The sequence below is a fragment of the Schistocerca gregaria genome, chromosome 7, assembly GCF_023897955.1.
Source record: "Schistocerca gregaria isolate iqSchGreg1 chromosome 7, iqSchGreg1.2, whole genome shotgun sequence".
NCBI lineage: Eukaryota > Metazoa > Arthropoda > Insecta > Orthoptera > Acrididae > Schistocerca > Schistocerca gregaria.
The window spans coordinates 437,612,232-437,633,963 of record NC_064926.1 but is presented as its reverse complement, the minus strand read 5'-3'; the positions used below and the strand labels follow the sequence as shown (position 1 = coordinate 437,633,963).

Below are 21,732 nucleotides of genomic sequence, written 5' to 3'. Positions count from 1 at the left end.
ATTCAATTGGATAGTTGGTGGCTTCATCTTCATTTGTTACACAGTCAATAGATTTAAATGAATGCTTTTCACCAATGATCTCATTCTGAATTATGTAGTTTAGGTCATCTACATCTTTATTCTTAGCCGCTAAAATTACTCGCTCACTCAACCATTCATTACTGTTGTAGTTAGTAGTGATGTTTGGGAATACGTTGTTGGTAAGTTCGTCTTTCGATGAGACAAAGTTACAGAAATTATGATGAAATTAAATCAATCCTCTCGATTCTTCGACAGGTACTCGACCGTTACCGATAGTCAGCAATTGCTCAGAGAAATCTTCAGCAGATGTATCATTAAGCACTGCAACTCTCACGTATGTTGTCAGCTGAAGTTTCTTCACATTGCGCCATAGATTCGATGATTTGAGGCAAGCATTTATTTTGTCTGCAGCCGTTGATCTTGGAAGTACTAGCAGTGTTTGGCGGAAATCGCCAGACAGTAAAATCATTGCTCCTCCAAAAGATCTCGAGTCATTGCGTAGATCTTTCAGTGTCGGGTTAAGTGCCTCTAATGCATTAAATCCTCGTTCTTCGATGCTGTCTGCCCAAAATGAGGTGATTTGGAAACAACTACTGTATTTTTGGGTGTTTGCAAGAATATGGCGTGATTCGGGTGTTTCGCCACAAAGCAATGAATGCAATGGCTCAGGTGGCGGAGTCAATAATGGCAATTTCACCTTCCCATAAAGGCAGCACAATCCGTGCGTTTCTCCAGAAAATTTCAATGCACCACAAGCAAACAACGTCCATCGGCCCAATGCGAACGCAAGGATGCAAGTAGTAATTAGTGCTGCAGTCGTATCTAAACGCTGCTCGATTCAGATCATCACGTGATAAATCTCTTCTTGTGCGTCGAAAATTATCTAAATGTTGATCTCTGTTGTTGGCTCAACAATTTCGCGTTGTAAACCGAGCCGTTTCACGGGCTGCCTCACTTTGCTCTTGTGATTGAGAAGCACGAAGTCGAGTCATACTAACGCGGCGCTCTTCACGAGCAATTTGTTGTCCTTCTTCAGTCCTTTCATTCGCAATGTTTTTTATCCTTCTTGCATTATGGCTTTGTCGCGGCATTGTTAGTGATGATTCAAAGAAAATACAAATTATTTCTTTAAATTGTTAATTAGTGATATACACTGATACTTGAATGAGATTTTCACTCTGCAGCGGAGTGTGCGCTGATATGAAACTTCCTGGGCGATTAAAACTGTGTGCCCGACCGAGACTCGAACTCGGGACCTTTGCCTTTCGCGGGCAAGTGCTCTACCAACTGAGCTACCGAAGCACGACTCACGTCCGGCACTCACAGCTTAACTTATGCCAGTATCCGTCTCCTACCTTCCAAACTTTACAGAAGCTCTTCTGCGAACCTTGCAGAACTAGCACTCCTGAAAGAAAGGATACTGCGGAGACATGGCTTAGCCACAGCCTGGGGGATGTTTCCAGAAGTTTGGAAGGTAGGAGACGGATACTGGCATAAGTTAAGCTGTGAGTGCCGGACGTGAGTCGTGCTTCGGTAGCTCAGTTGGTAGAGCACTTGCCCGCGAAAGGCAAAGGTCCCGAGTTCGAGTCTCGGTCGGGCACACAGTTTTAATCTGCCAGGAAGTTTCATACTGATACTTAATCATAAACGTTTAGCTGTCATTTGCGTTTTGTTATTCCATGTCAGATGCGTTTTTGTTGCAACACGTTTTATAGCGGTCGAATGGGATAAAAAGTATCCTATGTCCGTCTCCTGGTTCTAATCTACTTCTCCACCAATTTTCAGCCAAATCGGTCCAGCCGTTCTTGAGTTATAAATAGTGCACCTAAGACGAGTTTCTTATATACGAAACAGAGTTGCGAAAGCTTACACTGAAATGTCACAGGTTTATGCTTCATTTAACTGACTGATTAATTTCGACATCTTTAATAATTCATTTTACGCCGAGAGCGTCCTTTCAATGTTTCGTCTAGCTAATTAGCCTCTGGATTCAAGAATGCTTCCGTGTATACTTTTTCTTCTGTTGGTGTCACACCACTTCTCTCATCCTTTGATCCCATGGTGTATGTGCATGGATAAACGTAATTATGCAGGGAATATATAATAATCTGGGTTAGTCATAGATGGTAGCAGAAGGGTAGTTTAGCACCAACACAACAACGTGAGCAGATTCGGCAGAGAGTTCGTGATTCCAAAGATAGTGGGGATGAGTAAGGCAGAGTTTGTGAGGTTGGTTCTCACTAAGGTCCTACCCCATCACCAGTTTTTTTTTTTTGAACGGTTGGCGGTTGGTCCTGGAACGCACCATATTAGGATACTCTGAGGCCGCCGATTGAACGAGACGGACGCAGGGGTGCGGCGCTCGTCATTAATGGCGAGAAAAGTTATTGATAATATCGTTTTTTGGGGTAACATTGATTATGAAGCATCTTCGGGTGTGAATTAATACCGGGAAACGTTCAGCGATATTTTATTTGCAGAAATTTTTCATGTTAATGTGTTTCAACTAGCGGACTTAGGTGCGAGGTGATTGAGGGCATGAACCAACGGTTCTTGTTCTTTGGTCAATAGCGGATAGGTTCATTAATGGTTCATTTGTTGCGTATTTTCGTTCTGGATACAAGCAATATAAATTATTCATGATTCAACGGTTTATTTTACTCGTTTCTTTGTTGTCGAACTTGGCCACGTGTTGCCAGCATACATAACGGTAGTCACTGAATTTGAATAATAGTGTGAATAATGTGGAGTCATGAAGCCTGGGCTGGTTTGCTCACGTTGCATTGCGGTTGCATAATAAGCGGTTTCAACGTGAACTTATCCGCATGGTACTGCATGTGTAGTAACACAAGTAATGCTTCAGAGAGTGAAAGGTAATATCCTTCCCTACTCCACGCGTTAAATAGGTGTGACAATAACTAAATGGTGTTAAGAGGCCAGCATTCAGTAACATTCATTTTTTTACCCATTTTAATCATTATTAGATGTAACTGGCGGTGAAGTGTTGTCTATGTTCCCGGTATGATGAGATGCAAGAGATAGTGAGTGCTTCATGTAGGTTTTGTCTCTGAAAGTGGTAGTTTTCTTAAATATAATTGATTTCATGTATGTTTTGTCATAACGAGTAATAGATTTCATGTATATTTTGTCACAACGAGTAATAGTTTCCTTAAATGTTTTGTCACAGAGAGTAATATTTTTCTTAAATATTATCGAAATAAATCATAATGATAATTAAAATTCTCTCTTAGCATTATTTAGTATCAAAATGGTTCAAATGGCTCTGAGCACTATGCGACTTAACTTCTGAGGTCATCAGACGCCTAGAACTTAGAACTAATTAAACCTAACTAACCTAAGGACATCACACACATCCATGCCCGAGGCAGGATTCGAACCTGCGTGCGAAGCAGTCACTCGGTTCCAGACTGTAGCGCCTAGAACCGCACGGCCACTCCGGCCGGCGTTATTTAATATCCTTCATACATACCCCTAGGATATGAATTTTCAATTCAGGCATATCCATTGTATGCGTTATGCACTTCATGCGACTAACTGAATTCATAGTATCAGAAAAAGAAAGTCTTACCGTCCCTAATGTGCACGTATTGTTCCCTGGCCATTCACCGATGTTGCGTTATCCGTTGCTTCATTTTTAAATTAGAATACTATCTTTTCTAGCGGGTTTGATTACCCATATCTCAATTTATCACGCCTAACTGAAAGAATTAGACACATAGCGGTAGAAATGGGAACCACGGAGCACTGCGTCCGCTTATATTAAAGGGAGATACTTCTCACATGAAAATTAATCAGCTTAACAAACAAGAGATAGACTTTCAAAACATTATTTCGTTATTGTCCTAAACTGTACTTAATTATGTACAAAACAACAAAACGCCAATAAAAAAAATCTTTCTTTTGTTAGATAAGTTATGCATTATATTATTATTATTATTATTATTATTTTCATTATTGTTCGCAGTGGCTGTAGTTGTATAAACTTGTTGATAAGCATAACTGGTTACAGCAGACGCTATTAATTTCATACTCTCACATTTATCTGAATCTAAAAATTTGTGAACACCCTGAATGTATACACAAGAGCCGCCACTGGTTCCGTCACAGTTCGCTGCCCCTCCTGTTTTACCAGCCTGCCCAGCCTACGACATCCGACTTCTCCAATTATGGGGAGGCCGCCCAACACCATAACGTCTGGAAGTTGTTTCACCTCGGTTTCGCCACGTGCTGCAGACATCAAAGCACTCCTCGAGCACTCGACAAGTCGTGCAGTTTCCAGAACTCTCGTGCCAAGCTTCCGGGCAATCAAAATCTGCCCGGAGTGAAACTCAAGATAGATCACGCGCCTTACCCATTGTATACGTGGTCAGCGCACTCACTAATACTACATGCACCGTGAGCGTCTCTGACTGGTAGTCATTCATCGCCAGCTGAAGCTGTTATCGCCTAGAGGGATTTGTATCGATAGTAGGTCGGTGGTCATAATTTTCTAGGTGATCAGTGTGGGTCATTTAAGTAACATGTTTCAGTAATACATCATGTTTATTAAATTTACAAAACGCCCGCCCGGTTAGCCGTCGGTGTAACGCACTGCTTTCCGAGCGGGAAGGCTTGCCTGTCCCCGACACGAATCCTTCCGGCGGATTTGTGACGAGGTCCGGTGTGCTGGCCAATCTGTGGATGGTTTTTAAGACGGTTTTCCAGCTGCCTCGAAGAATGCGGGCTGGTTCCCCTTATTCCGCCTAAATTACACTATGTCGGTGATTGTTGCGCAAACACTATCTCCACGAACGCGTACACCATAATTACTCTATCACGCAAACATTGGGCATTGGGGTTACACACATTCCCAGGTGGAGGGAGGAGGGGGGGAGGGGTCGAACCACACAATAACCTTGGGTTCAAATGGTTCAAATGGCTCTGAGCACTATGGGATTTAACATCTATAGTCATCAGTTCCCTAGAACTTAGAACTACTTAAACCTAACTAACCTAAGGACAGCACACAACACCCAGTCATCACGAGACAGGGAAAATCCCTGACCCCGCCGGGAATCGAACCCGGGAACCCGGGCGCGGGAAGCGGGAACGCCACCGCACGACCACGAGCTGCTGACTAACCTCGGGTTCGCCGTGGGTTGGCGGTGGGGTGAGTGGACTGCTGTACCCTGTTATGGAGTTGTGAACCACCGGGAGCTACGGCGGGGACGATGCCTCTCCGTCGTTTCTAGGTCCCCAGTTCCATACAATACAATACAATACAAACTTACAAATCTATAAAATTGGCCAAATCCATGTTGAAAAATTGCATAAAGGAACTGTTATGGACGGAGGAGCGGGGACATCTTTGGCATTTCTGGCAGGGATGCATGATCAACTCAGTACGGCTGTGGTGGTTCAGATGGTTCAAATGGCTCTGAGCACTATGGGAGTTAACATCTGAGGTCATCAGTTCCCTAGAACCTAGAACTACTTAAACCTAACCAACCTAAGGACACCACACACATCCATGCCCGAAGCAGGATTCGAACCTGCGAGCGTAGCAGAGGCGCGCTTCCGGACTGAAGCATCTAGACCCGCTCGGCCACCACGGCCGGTGGCTGTGGTGGTTGTGGGAGTGGTGATGTGTGTGTGTGTGTGTGTGTGTGTGTGTGTGTGTGTGTGTGTGTGTGTGTGTGTGTGTGTGTGTGTGTGTGTGCGTGTGCGTGTGTGTGTGTGAGAGAGAGAGAGAGAGAGAGAGAAAGAGAGAGAGAGATATTATGAAGAGACCCCTAGGCACCTTTTCACAATGATAACCGGCGAAATAAAGACGTCACGGCAGTTGCACAGCTTTGAAAGGTTCTGAATGGATCTCTGACGTTCATGAAGCATCTGTCCTTACAAATTGAACGACTATTGTAAACACAATAGGCTTCATCCTTACTCGTCCTACATTTGATCTTCTGTGGTAGTCACACTAGTTAAGAAATGGTGTCAAGGCCTCCTGAAGGATGCTGTATAATTCCAGATGCGATTTGCGCTCTGAGTAAGCTAGGCCCTGATACTCCCTGTGTCTTTCACAGTTGGATGCAGAACCTGCATCCATATCAAGAACAAGTAATACTGTGGGCGACAGGGTATAAGCTTTTCTTTCCGCTTTCTATTACTGTCTCTTAGAGTTGTTAACCCACGGTGTTCGATGTTGTTAGAAAAGGGCATAGACTTATCAGACAGTTGGTATTTTTTCCCCCTTCATAAGCAAAAATCTGTAACAGTTATCAGCTGCTTAGAGAACTGTTATTCAAGGTGAAGGTAACAATCTGCTAATAAGATAAGGCGTATGGAATCGACAAAAAATTTCCAGTTAACCACAAGTCACTTATATTATATAAACAATAGATCATTTCAACGTTCTGTTCTATACTCTGACTTTATTGTCAGATTGCTTCTCTCCGCCCTGTAGAAAGTCATGTTATTAAAAAGGATTTGAAAATATCGGAATGAAATGAACAGAAGTTTATGTCCGGTAAGCTGAAAGAATCATAAGATATTCATTTACGTCTGAAAGCGATACCTACTGGAAGATTAGACAGTGATACACTGAGTTCAGCTTTTGCATAGCAAGGGGTGAAAAGTGCAGCTGTTAAACTCTTTGACAATCAATGCGTGGAGATAAAATGTCTGATAGTTAGCAAAAGTGTTTTCAGATACAGATTAAAGATCTTTCTCCATTACAATCCCTTCTGAACACTGAGGAATTTTTGGGTAGAAATAATTATTTATTAAAAACTTAAAATGTGTCGCACGAAGACATGTTGTTGTTGTGGTCTTCAGTCCTGAGACTGGTTTGATGCAGCTCTCCACGCTACTCTATCCTGTGCAAGCCTCTTCATCTCCCAGTACCTACTGCAGCCTACATCCTTCTGAATCTGCTTAGTGTATTCATCTCTTGGTATTCCTCTACGATTTTTACTCTCCACGCTGCCCTCCAATACTAAATTGGTGATCCCTCGATGTCTCAGAACATGTCCTACCAACCGATCCCTTCTTCTAGTCAAGTTGTGCCACAAGCTCCTCTTCTCCCCAATTCTATTCAATACCTCCTCATTAGTTATGTGATCTACCCATCTAATCTTCAGAATTCTTCTGTAGCCCCACATTTCGAAAGCTTTTATTCTCTTCTTGTCCAAACTATTTATCGTCAACGTTTCACTTCCATACATGGCTACACTCCATACAAATACTTTCAGAAACGACTTCCTCACACTTAAATCTACACTTGATTTTTCTTCTTCAGAAACGCATTCCTTGCCATTGCCAGTCTACATTTTATATCCTCTCTATTTCGACCATCATCAGTTATTTTGCTCCCCAAATAGCAAAACTACTTTACTACTTGAAGTGTCTCATTTCCTAATCTAATTCCCCCAGCATCACCCGACTTAATTAGACTACATTCCATTATACTAGTTTTGCTTTTGTTGATGGTCATCTTATACCCTCGTTTCAAGACACTGTCCATTCCGTTCAACTGCTCTTCCAAGTCCTTTGCTGTCTCTGACAGAATTATAATGTCATCGGCAAACCTCGAAGTTTTTATTTCTTCTCCATGGATTTTAATTCCTACTCCCTACTTTTCTTTTGTTTCCTTTATTGCTTGCTCAATATACAGATTGAATAACGTCGGGGATAGGTTACAACCCTGTCTCACTCCCTTCCCAACCACTGCTTCCCTGTCATACCCCTCGACTCTTATAACTGCCATCTGGTTTCTGTACAAATTGTAAATAGCCTTTCGTTCCCTGTATTTTACCCCTGCCAACTTCAGAATTTGAAAGAGAGTATTCAAATCAACATTGTCAAGAGCTTTCTCTAAGTCTACAAAAGCTAGAAACGTAGGTTTGCCTTTTCTTAATCTTTCTTCTTAGATAAGTCGTAGGGTCAGTATTGCCTGGTGGATTCACTTGGCGTTGCGCGTGCGTTACTTGAGCACGTTCGATTTTGCTACGCCACGCACCCTCCGAGATGAAAATTCGCCGCATCGATATTAATTCGATGGTATTCCTGCGGTTCCATCACACACCGATACTGGCTATGGAGGACACGAAGTTTTTCGACAACTTGATTCCATGCCGAATTCAATTGGTAACCGGCGTCACGATTAATAAGAGACTCATTGTCAGACAGTCGTATTTCCACCGATTCATTAATAGTAGAAATCCAAAAGTTAGACGTAGGGGCCACAGTTTTATTCTCTTTGAAATTCATGGCATGACCAGTGAACATACAGTGTTCGGCGATGGCAGACTTACAAGGCTGACGAAGGCTAGTATGCCGTTGATGTTCTACGATGCGATTCTACACAGTACGCGTCGTTTGCCCTATATAAGATTTGCCGCATTCACACGGAATCCTGTAAACACCTGCCTTGCGCAGCTCTAGGTTGTCTTTGACAGATCACAACAGCAACGAAATTTTTGCAGGAGGGCAAAAGATTGCTTTCATTTTATATTTTGTTAATATTCTGCCTATTTGCGCCGAAATATTGCCAATATAAGCTAAATAGGCAGACGTTTTAAAAACCTCTTCCACTTCTTTGTTCCGTCGTTTGCAGGTCTGCATCGCTCTCGCCACTTTCTGGGACGAATACCGATTCTTCAGAAATACAGTCTGCAGGTGCTCCAGTTTCATTTGCAAACTATCGGTGACAGAGATAACGTGGGCTCGGTGAATCAATGTCTTTAAAACACCCGGATGGTGGTAACTAGCGGCTTTCAAGTAAAGGTGTGTGTGAGTGGGCTTTCTATATACCGAATGACCAAGTGTGCCATCGCTCTTACGTTCTTGTCTATTATTCTGGTGGCAAGAGACGTTTCCAAATCATTAGAAAATATATTTGGTTGACCAGCAGGGTTACCACATGCATAATTTTTTTGTAAAAGATACTGATACCCATATTGTTATATTTTTCCTTTTGATAACATCGGTACAACTCATAAATGGTGCTCCATAAATTTTAGCGGGTTCTAGTAATGATGTCCCTATCATCGCTGTTTCAACTGCCTCCTTCATTGACTCCTCGTACCATTTCATTCTGCCTCCTTTCCTTTTATAGACCGTCAACACGTGTAGAAGGTGAAGGAATAATTACAATGGTATTACAACAGAGAAAATATTTTGTAAATACACTGCACTTATAATTCAGTCGCCACGGGATTAGCCGAGTGGTCTCAGGCGCTGCAGTCATGGACTGTTCGGCTGGTCCAGGTGGAGGTTCGAATCCTCCCTCGCGCATGGGTGTGTGTGTTTGTCCTTAGCATAATTTAGGTTAAGTAGAGTGTAAGCTTAGGGACTGATGATCTTAGCACTTAAGTCCCATAAGATTTCACACAAATTTGAACATTTTTTTATAATTCAGACAATTTTGCACTATTCTTATAGCTCCATTCTTAGTTATTCATGTAGCCTCAAAGTACATTCAAAAGCTAATGGAAGTAGTCCCCCAGCAGACAAATAGATGGCAACACCAGTCACCAATGTCACGTAGGAAGGACCCTGTACCACACCTCAATTTATTTCACGGCTTTCATTTCTTACGAACTGCAGGAAATCCCTAGCGAATACCATGTCAGTTTTATAGACCGTTCGATGACCAATTGTGAGCCAATTTAAATAAACTTGATCAAATTTCTGAAGCTAAAAAAGTAAATAGACGACGTGTTTACTGGGCAGGTAAGACTTTCGACAACAACGATCACACATATAATGGTGTTTCCTCTTTGCTGTTGTCACGGCGCATGCAAAAAAGCTTACATTTATTCATATAGCCCCAATGTGCAAATAGCGCATTTCTACCTTGCAAGTTTGCTATTAAAACCGACTATGAGAAAGAAAGTGCTGTGCTGTGCTATAATATGAAAATGTGCGGCTTTGTTTTGTTTCTCACAGTTAGTTTTAACTACGATAGCAACGCTTTTAAACCATTAATTTTTCTCCCAGGTTTATGAGTTCTCATTAAGAAAATTTCAGTCCGCAGCTCGTGGTCTCGCGGAAGCGTTCTTGCTTCCCGAGCTCAGGGTCCTGGGTTCGATTCCCGGCGGGGTCAGGAAGTTTTATCTGCCTCGAGATGACTAGGTGTTGGGTCGTCTTCATCATCATCATTATGGTTGGAAGAAGGCGATGGCAAACCACATTCGCTAGGACCTTGCCTAGTACGGCGGTGCGGGTCTCCCGCATCGTCCCCTACGCTCTGTCAAAGAGTATGGGACTTCATAATTATCATCAACTAATTTTGAAACTAAAATTTTATACACAGAGATGTGCTACTTTGTTTTTTTTTTCTCACCGTCGGTTTTCACAGAAAATAGGGAAGTTTTATTTATGATTTATCAGCTTATTATTAGAATACTATCACGGAACCTGAATTTACAATACAACAACAACAACAAAATGTGTGAAATCCTACGGGACTTAACTGCTAAGGTCATCAGTCCCTAAGCTTACACACTACTTAAACTAAATTATCCTAAGGACAAACACACACACCCATGCCCGAGAGAGGACTCGAACCTCCGCCGGCACCAGCCGCACAGTCCATGACTGCGCGCCCAAGACCGGTCGGCTAATCTGGCACGGCAACAACAAACAATGCTGAGAGTCAAAGAGAGGAGGAAGGGAAGATGAACAGAAAGAGGCATGATGAGGAGATGGGCAGGGACGGGGGCGAGATGATGAGCAGATAGAGGAGGCAGGACGAGGAGATGGAGAAGTAGAGGTAAGGAGATGGATAGAGAAATGGGGCGGAAGCAAATTAGGACGTATATCCAGTTATCGCACATTTTTATCAATTGCGAAGTAGTCCCGGGTTCGCTAGTATTGCTATAAATTCACTTTCGTTCTGTGATTGTCGTCTCGCAGCCTACCATGTCTTTGAGGGCCGGACGATTACAAGTAAAAGTAATTGGTCGACAGAGGCTAAGTTGGTGTCCACAGCGCCGGCCTCGGGGAGTGCCTGCTGGACGAACCGCAGGAGTCGCGCTACGCCTACCCGGAGATGCCGCCGGGCGCCATGTACGATGCTGACTACCAGTGCAAGACCAAATTCGGCTCTCCAGGGGTCTGCGCCATCTCGCCGGTCAGTATGGCATATTTACAGCAATAGACATATAGCTTAAGTGATGTATATTATCGCCGGCTACTGGGAAACCTTCCCAAGACAGACCAGTATGTCTCGCCGATGCTGAAAAGCAAATTATGTCGGTGAAAGGGCGGGGGGGGGGGGGGGGGGGGGTGCGACGAGTTTGAGTTGTCAGCGTCTGCCCCCCCCCCTCCCATTTCACCTAGTGGATACAGACTCCCTACTCCATTCAGAAATAAATCTTGTGATACATACCATCTCTGGGCAGAGGTATTAGACTTCCAATGAAATATCTTAAAAATAACGACCCTTAAGGGATGCCCACTGCACCAACGAAATCCGAGCAAGAATCGCCATGGCCAAAGCTGCTTTTAGCAAGAAGAGGACTCTGCTGACCAGCAAGTTGAGTTTGGCATTGAGGAAAAAACTGATAACGTGCTACATTTGTAGCATTGCGCTGTATGGAGCAGAGATATGGACCATGAGAAAGAAGGAGAAAAAATACTTAGAGAGCTTTGAAATGTGGTGCTGGAGGAGAATGGAAAAGATCAAGTGGACAGATCCCATAAGAAATAACGATGTACTGCGAAGGGTAGGAGAGAAGTGTTCTGCGTACAATTCTTCAAAGAAAGGCCAACTGGATTGTACATGTACTTAGACACGAGGGACTCATACATGATGTCATCGAAAGGAAATTCAGAGGAGACGCGGGACGAGAAAGAAAAAGAATTCAACATTGGGACGACATGAAAGGTACCAGGAGATACAACAGACTGAAGGAAGAAGCTGAAGACAGGGAACAGTGGAATCAGAAATTCTCCGTACGAAGACATGGATCTGCCACTAGGCAGAATACTACATAATAATAATAAGGGATAATAAAATCTTTTACAAATATGGCAGTTGTTGATGGGTGTGAATATTGCCGAATCTCCAGTTTAATAAGTCATCGCGGCAAAGTGCTCAAACAAATTGTTTACGTAAAAAAGGAATAATTGGTAGAGATCAGATTGCGTTACGGAGAAATACAGCAACACGTAAGGCCATATTGACACCAGACTTATCTTAGAAGACAGTACTTATAAATTTAGAGTAAGCGTTGGTGTTCCCTGGACTATGAGATTCGGCAGATAGCTAGGGTAAAATACAGAGAGCCAAGAATTCGCTACAACTTGTACAGAAACCACACTGCTGTGATAAGAGCCGAAGGACATGGAAGGGAAGCAGTAGTTAAGAAGGGAGATATACGGGTTTGTAGCCTCTCCCTGAAGTTATTCAACGTGTACGTTGAACAAGTAATAAAGGAAAGCAAGGAGAAGTTTGGAAAGGGCATTAAAAATCCAGGTACAAGAAATATAAACTTTGTGGATTGCCTGTGACACTGTAAATCTATCGGAGGCGGCAATGGACTTGGAAGAGCATCTGACTGAAAAATAGACGAATGTGAAACAACGGCAATGGATTGCAGTCGAATTAAAATGGACAATGATGGTGGAATAAGATTAGGAAATGAGACACAAAAAGTAGCCGAGAGTTTTCTATTTGGACAGTAAAATAATTGACGATGACCGAAGTGAATAGGGTATAAAATACTGACTGCAATAATAAGAAAAACTTTCGTGTAGTAGAGAAATTTACTAACGTTTAATATAAACATGAAAGATAGAAGGAGATACAACAGACTGAAGGAAGAAGCTGAAGACAGGAGTATAGGAGTATAGCTTTGTATGAAAGTGAAACAAGGACAATAAACAGTTCAAAGAAAAGGATAATTATAACTTTTCAAATAATAAAGTACGGAAGCGAGTTGGAGATAAAAGAGATTTATGGCACAATTTGACTAAAAGAGGGGATCGCTTAATAGGACACGTCCTTATGTTCCGAGGAAACTTAAGATTGGTACAGGAAGAAAAGGGAGGGAGATTGCAGAGGGAGACCAAGGCTTAAATACACTACTGGTCATTAAAATTGCTACACCACGAAGATGACGTGATACAGACGCAAAATTTAATCGACAGGAAGAACATGTTGTGATATGCAAATGTTTAGCTTTTCAGAGCATTCACACGAGGATAGCAACGGTAACGACACCTACAATGCGCTACATGAGGAAAGTTTCCAACGGATTTCTCATACACAAACAGCAGTTGACCGGCGTTGCCTGGTGAAACGTTGTTGTGATGCCTCGTGTAAGGAGAAGAAATGCGTACCATCACGTTTGCGACTTTGATAAAGGTCGGATTGTAGCCTGTCGCGATTGCGGTTTATCATATCGCGACATTGCTGACTGTTAGCAGAATGTGGAATCGGGAGGTTCAGGAGGGTAATACGGAACGCCGTGCTGGATCCCAACGGCCTCGTATCATTAGCAGTCGAGATGACAGGCATCTTAACCACATGGCTGTAACGGATCGTGCAGTCACGTCTCGATCACTGAGTCAACAATTGGGAGTGTTGCAAGTTAACAGCCATCTGCACGAACAGTTCGACGACGTTTGCAGCAGCATGGACTATCAGCTCGGAGACCATGGCTGCGGTTACCCTTGACGCGGCATTACAGACACGAGCGCCTGCGATGGTGTACTCAACGACGAACCTGGGTGCACGAATGGCAAAACGTCATTTTTTCGGATGAATCCAGGTTCACTTTACAGCATCATGATGGCCGCATCCGTGTCTGGCGACATCGCGGTGAACGCACACTGCAAGCGTGTATTCGACATCGCCATACTGGCGTATCACCCGGCGTGATTGTATGGGGTGCTATTGGTTACACGTATCGTTCACCTCTTGCTCGCATTGACGGCAATTTGAACAGTGGACATTACATTTCAGATGTGTTACGACCCGTGGCTCTACCCTTCATTCGATCCCTGCGAAACCCTACATTTCAGCAGGTTAATGCACGAACGCATGTTGCAGATTCTGTACAGGCCTTTCTGGATACAGAAAATGTTCGACTGCTGCCCTGGCCAGCACATTCTCCAGATCTCTTACCAACTGTAAACGTCCGGTCAATGGTGGCCGAGCAACTGGCTCGTCACAATACTTCAGTCACTTCTCTTTATTAACTGTCGTATCGTGGTATCGTGATGAAGCTCCATGGGCAGCTGTACGTGTACACGCCATCCAAGCTCTGTTTGACTCGATGCCCAGGCGTATCAAGGCCGTTATTACGGCCAGAGGTGGTTTTTCTGGGTACTGATTTCTCAGGATCTATGCATCCAAATTGCATGAAAATGTAATCACATGTCTGTTCTTGCATAATATATTTGTCCAACGAATACTCGTTTATCATCTTCATTTCTTCTTGGTGTAGCAATTTTAATAGCCAGTAGTGTACAATAAGCAAGTTCTGATTTGGGCAGTAATATGATTGACGATGACCGAAGTAAATAGGGTATAAAATACTGACTGGCAATAGTAAGAAAAACATTTCTGTAAAAGAAAAACTCGTTAACGCTTAATATAAATTTAACTTTTAGGTAGTTTTTTCTGAAGGTATTGGCCTGGAGTATAGCTTTGTATGAAGGTGAAACAAGGACAATAAACAGGTCAAAGAAGAGAATAATTGTAGATTCTCAAATGTTGCAAAGAAGAATGCTGAAGATTAAATAGGTAGATGGAATAACAAATAATAAAGTACGGAAGCGAATTGGAGATAAAAGAGATTTGTTGTGCAGTTTGACTAAAAGAGGGAATCGGTTAATAGGACACGTCCTTATGTCCCAAGGAAACTTAAGTTTGGTACAGGAAGGAAAGCGAGGCGGACTGCAGAGGGAGACCAAGGCTTAAGTACAACAAGCAAGTTCAAATGTATATACATTCCTGGAAATGGAAAAAAAGAACACATTGACACCGGTGTGTCAGACCCACCATACTTGCTCCGGACACTGCGAGAGGGCTGTACAAGCAATGATCACACGCACGGCACAGCGGACACACCAGGAACCGCGGTGTGGGCCATCGAATGTCGCTAGCTGCGCAGCATTTATGTACCGCCGCCGTCAGTGTCAGCCAGTTTGCGGTGGCATACGGAGCTCCATCGCAGTCTTTAACACTGGTATCATGCTGTGACAGCGTGGACATGAACCGTATGTGCAGTTGACGGGACTTTGAGCGAGGGCGTATAGTGGGCATGCGGGAGGCCGGATGGACGTACCGCCGAATTGCTCAACACGTGGGGCGTGAGGTCTCCACAGAACATCGATGTTGTCGCCAGTGGTCGGCGGAAGGTGCACGTGCCCGTCGACCTGGGACCGGACCGCAGCGCCGCACGGCTGCACGCCAAGACCGTAGGATCCTACGCAGTGCCGTAGGGGACCGCACCGCCACATCCCAGCAAATTAGGGACACTGTTGCTCCTGGGGTATCGGCGAGGACCATTAGCAACCGTTTCCATGTAGCTAGGCTACGGTCCCGCACACCGTTAGGCCGTCTTCCGCTCACGCCCCAACATCGTGCAGCCCGCCTCCAGTGGTGTCGCGACAGGCGTGAATGGAGGAACGAATGGAGACGTGTCGTCTTCAGCGATGAGAGTCGCTTCTGCCTTGGTGCCAATGATGGTCGTATGCGTGTTTGGCGCCGTGCAGGTGAGCGCCACAATCAGCACACTGGCCGTACACCTCTGGTGATCGTCGAGGGGACACTGAATAGTGCACGGTACATCCAAACCGCCATCGAACCCATCGTTCTACCATTCCTAGACCGGCAAGGGAACTTGCTGTTCCAACAGGACAATGCACGTCCGCATGTATCCCGTGCCACCCAACGTGCTCTAGAAGGTGTAAGTCAACTACCCTGGCCAGCAAGATCTCCGGATCTGTCCCCCATTGAGCATGTTTGGGACTGGATGAAGTGTCGTCTCACGCGGTCTGCACGTCCAGCACGAACGCTGGTCCAACTGAGGCGCCAGGTGGAAATGGCATGGCAAGCCGTTCCACAGGACTACATCCAGCATCTTTACGATCGTCTCCATGGGAGAATAGCAGCCCGCTTTGCTGCGAAAGGTGGATATACACTGTACTAGTGCCGACATTGTGCATGCTCTGTTGCCTGTGTCTATGTGCCTGTGGTTCTGTCAGTGTGATCATGTGATGTATCTGACCCCAGGAATGTGTCAATAAAGTTTCCCCTTCCTGGGACAATGAATTCATGGTGTTCTTATTTCAATTTCCAGGAGTGTAGAAGCTGCGTAAAACCAATCTTCTGATTGAAGAACACATTAGCAAGAACACGTATTTCTGTAGGATAGTAACAGATGGTAGTCCGAAGGGGCCTGGCCAGTTGAACAGTAATATGGCCGACCATATTGAAACACTCGGCCTGCAGTTTGTCACCCACAGTTCGTAACATGTGCAGAGTCTTGTGACAAATAGATCGCTTTTGTCAGGTGCCCAGGGCGTTCGGTCTTAATTGGCTGCTTCAGCTGACCGGACTACTCTCTGGTTGTACTGCAGTCCTGAGATAGTTAGTCCACTAACAGAATACCGCCATGAGTTTTTCTGGATAAAGACCTTCATCGGTCTCAGAGACCAACTGTGAATCCTTTCCTTTGACTGTTCCTAGTTTTCGGAATTATGAATGTTGAGCTAGATTGGATCCTCCATCACAACCATAGTCATAAAGTCATTTGCAGCAAAACATTGTGCCAAAATAACACTGAACTCCTCAAATCGTGCCTTCTCCTGTTCATCGACCGAACATTTTGCCACTACTTTCGCTGAAAGCTTCCTATTGACAAGGATATTGTTATAATGAAACCAGCACGAGCCCGGAAGGTGTTCAGTATTTCTGATATTTCTGGCGTGCGTTTACCGGTCCTCAACAGTCAGCTTATGGAGAGCATTGCTTGTAGCCAGGTCTGCCCTCTGCGAGGTTTGTCTTCAACATTTGATGCCCAAACTAGAAACGAGACCCTCAGGTTCTAAGTGTACTTCAGGAGGGACATTTCTCCACTAGTGTAGTGTGAAAATCCTTTGCAGACTTCCCTAGCAGAAAGAAAAAGCTTCATGACACCCCGTAAGTCCAAAAATGTCAAACTTAAGTGTACACAAAGGTAACATGGAGATCAATACACACTACAAGCCATTAAAATTGCTACACCAAGAAGAAATGCAGATGATAAACGGGTATTCATTGGACAAATACATTATACTAGAACTGACATGTGATTACATTTTCATGCAATTTGGGTGCATAGATCCTGAGAAATCAGTACCCAGAAAAACCACCTCTGGCAGTAATAATAGCTTTGATACGCCTGGGCATCGAGTCAAACAGAGATTGGATGGCGTATACAGGTACAGCTGCCAATGCAGCTTCAACATGATACCACAGTTCATCAAGAGTAATTACTGGGTTATTGTTGCGAGCCACTTGCTGGGTCACCATTGACCAGACGTTTTCAGTTGGTGAGAGATCTGGAGAATGTGCTAGCCAGGGAAACAGTCGAACATTTTCTGTATCCAGAAAGGCCCGTACAGAACCTGTAACATGCGGTCGTGCATTAACCTGCTGAAATGTAGGGTTTCGCAAGGATCGAATGAATGGTAGAGCCACGGGTCGTAACACATCTGAAATGTAACGTCCACTGTTCAAAGTCCCGTCAATGTGAACAAGAGGTGACCGAGACGTGTAACCAGTGGCACCCCACACGATCACGCCGGGTGATACGCCAGTATGACGATGACGAATACACGCTTCCAATGTGCGTTCACCGCGATGTCGCCAACCAAGGATGCGACCATCATGATACTGTAAACAAAACCTGGATTCATCCGAAAAAATGACGTTTTGCCATTCGTGCACCCAGGTTCGTCGTTGAGTACACCATCGCAGGCGCTCCTGTCTGTAATTCCGCGTCAAGGGTAACCGCAGTCATGGTCTCCGAGCTGATAGTCAATACTGCTCCAAACGTCGTCGAACTGTTCGTGCAGATGGTTGTTGTCTTGCAAACGTCCCCATCTGTTGACTCAGAGATCGAGACGTGACTGCACGATCCGTTACAGCCATGCGGATAAGATGCCTGTCATCTCGACTGCTAGTGATACGAGGCCGTTGGGATCCAGCACGGCGTTCCGTATTACCCTCCTGAACCTACCGATTCCATATTCTGCCAACAGTCAATGGATCTCGACCAATGCGAGCAGCAATGTCGCGATATGATAAACCGCAATCGCGACAGGCTACAATCCAACCTTTATCAAAGTCGCAAACGTGATGGTACGCATTTCTCCTCCTTACACGAGGCATCATAACAACGTTTCACCAGGCAACCCCGGTCAACTGCTGTTTGTGTATGAGAAATCGGTTGGAAATTTTCCTGATGTCAGCACGATGTAGGTGTCGCCACCGGCGCCAACCTCGTGTGAATGCTCTGAAAAGCTAATCATTTCCATATCACAGGATCTTCTTCCTGTCGGTTAAATTTCGCGTCAAGAGCACGTCATCTTCGTGGTGTAGTAATTTTAATGGCCAGCATTGTAGTCATAGGAGTAGGAAACAAGTGATTCCATCCCAATTGCATAACCAGATCTCAGGGGCTGATATGGTAAGAACTGTAATGGCCAAAATCCGAGAAATTTCAGCTCTCCCCGTACGAGCGATGATTGGTCGATCAATGTAAATCTGTTTTGTCGTATTGTGTCCTTTGTGGCGTATTGCTACTGTAGTAAGGAGTGTGTCGCATGAAGAGAACCGAACTGGGTCGTAAACCTGACAGCTGACAACGAATTGAGATGTCAACACGGGACGGCACTTCACCTTCGTCACGGTGACGTACTGCGCGGCTTCCTGCTGACAGTGCCACAACTCAGCACCACTGTTGATTCTGTGGCATTGTGTGCTGCCCCCACAGACGGCCTGCGTCTTCTACGTCGTACATTCTTTGCCCGTACTGTAGAGGAAACTACTTGCTGCGGTTCATGGATATTGAATTTTATACATTATTTCTCATAATAATTGCTTTTACTGGCCTAACCACGTCGACGATGAACCTACAATATGGAGAACACACCAGTCAGAGGCTCATCACTGGATTACCTGCCAGTGAGAAACCCGTTATCCGCAATAAACATCATTAGTTAATTACAAAAGATTTTTCAACCTAGTCATAGTGACTGCAGTTAACACGCAAAATGCACACGCTTCTTTAAAGATAAAGTATTGCAAACGTGATGATATAATTTAAGATGTAAGTCGAATGGTAACGTTTTATCTAAAGTACTCTGTTACTCATACTCAAGTCAGGCCTTTCGAGGAACAACCTCAAATATCCGCTCATAAAGTCTCTAGGCTACCGACTTCAAACTTCTGTTCTCGTTCAATAACGGTGGTGAAGTCAAAATTAAAGTTACAGATATCTGTACGTTGCCCACTCTAACTTTGTCGTGAACGCATCTTTACTTTTCCAGTGCAGCCGTCCAAGTGAAGGACCGACCGTTTGAACAGCATTCAGGTTCACTCCAGAATTATGCAGAGCACAGACTAGAAAAAAAACTATAAAACTTGTCTGACAACAAATACTTGTTAAGAAATTAGCCAGTCTGTCCTGTGAGAACCTTCTCTGTGTTGAAACTGTATGTGCTTACTATTTATTCTTATAATCCGAAAATTACCCTTCTCAAAGAATCAAGAATATTTAGGAATACATGTGGCTGCCATGGTATTTCGTTACACGTAGCTGAAACGTGTGAATGTTTTCGGTGTGTCGGAATACACCTCTGCTCTTGAATATCTCCAAAGCCAGAAAAGTATTAAGATCAGATGAATGTGGGGATCACGGTTCTGGACCTCCATTACCAATTCATTGCTCACTAACCGGTGGTGTCACGAACTGTCTACGAGTTGTAGAAAATAGTGTGGTGGCCCGTCGTGTGTGAACCACACCCGTTATTTTTCTTCAAAGGTAACGTCCTCCAGTAGCGTGGGAAATTTGCCGTTTTGAAACTGGTGAGGAAAAGCTGTGGCCTTATGAGTCTGTCAGCCACAATTCCTACTCACACGTTGATATTGATGCAAACCTATAGCTGTGTTTCCATGATTACTCCAAGATTTGCATCTGCCTGAATGTGGTTATTGTGGCGATCAATCATCCCAGGCTTCGTTGGAAGCGCAATTTTTTCTACGATGATCTATCAAATTTTATAACTGTGAATAAGTGTAATAAAATGAACTACACTGATGTGCAATACACAGAATTGCTGACTGCTGCCAGTTGTTCTCCAAGAACGTGGTCTGTTAATTGCAGTGCATATTGCTGGAAATTTGCATTTAGAGGGACGTGACGTGTAAAAATTCTTTTGCATGGGCCTCCGAATCGACTTGACATTTTTTGCATTTTTTTTTGGCTATAGCTTGTTAACAATGATAATTAATTTGGCGAACAAATGCGAGCATGCTGGACACTTCGCATGCGAGTACACTAAGCCAATTATCACATGTACTCAGTTGGGTACCAAAAACCACATTTTAACTGTATTACTCAAGGAAAAACGCCGGCCGTGGTGGCCCAGCGGTTCTAGGCGCTTCAGTCTGGAACCGCGCGAGTGCTCGGTCGCAGGTTCGAATCCTGCCTCGGGCATGGATGTGTGTGATGTCCTTAGATTAGTTACGTTTAAGTAGTTCTAAGTTCTGGAGGACTGATGACCTCGGATGTTAAGTTCTGTAGTGCTCAGAGCCATTTGAACCATTTGAAGGAAAAAATTCTTGGAACACCGATTTTCCGAAAAGTGATGTGTACCCTGTCGCTCCTCCAATAAGATACTTATTGATGTTTCAGAATAAATCAGACGTAATTTGCTTATTCTCATAGTAGACATTGTCGCTGCCAAACGCTTCGAATTATTGACTATTTACTATCGCAACAATCACTTGATTTGAGAAAGGCTAGCCGAAACGCTTCAGGTTACACCGCGCTGCAAGAAAGTACCGCGAGGCTCGGCAATAATTACACGAGTTGAACCAGATGATTGTGCAAGATACAGCTCGGCCAAGGAGTTAGGTCTCAAAGATTTGGAGACCAGTACGGCCATGCAACATTGTGTCTCCTCACGCCATAACCCTTGGCATTAGGTGCACAGCAGCATGCATTAGGTGTTCCCACCGCCCGTCGTACGAGGACACATCGAGGACCTCTTGGAACAAGACGATATTCGGCTAATGAGCAGGCCTGGCGCGTGTGGGTTGTGTTGGGGAGGCGTGGTACAGCACGCTCACGTGCACCAACGATCTTGTAGCCGTTTCAGCCGTGCTAGTTCGAGAATGGAACTCCATACCATCCAACCTTGTGGCCAACACGGGAGCACGTTGCAGAGCATCCACTGCCGTCCTTGGCGATCACACACACACACTACTGAGAAACATGTCTCGCCTCTAGTAATATCCAGTGGACTATCATAAATTGTCACGGAGTATTTATTTGTGTTACCGTCTGTACCATATAGTAGCAGTTCTATCTCAGGTCCAAGTTTCATCGAGCTATGTTTCTTAGTAGAGGCATATAATGCGAAAGCTACTTTAGTCCATAAGTTTTGCACGCTATTGTATGTTGTTCAGAACAAATTAAATGCATC

At 44.2% G+C, this 21,732-nt stretch overlaps 1 protein-coding gene across 1 annotated transcript in view; it reads left to right on the top strand.

The window, feature by feature from the left end:
• The window catches only part of LOC126282418 (A disintegrin and metalloproteinase with thrombospondin motifs 7-like), a 488,845-nt gene that overhangs the window by 165,126 nt on the left and 301,987 nt on the right, over positions 1-21,732 (top strand). Inside the window, exon 9 of the mRNA XM_049982076.1 lies at positions 11,014-11,155. Coding sequence (XP_049838033.1) covers positions 11,014-11,155 — 142 coding nt within the window. The remainder of the gene's footprint in view (positions 1-11,013; positions 11,156-21,732) is intronic.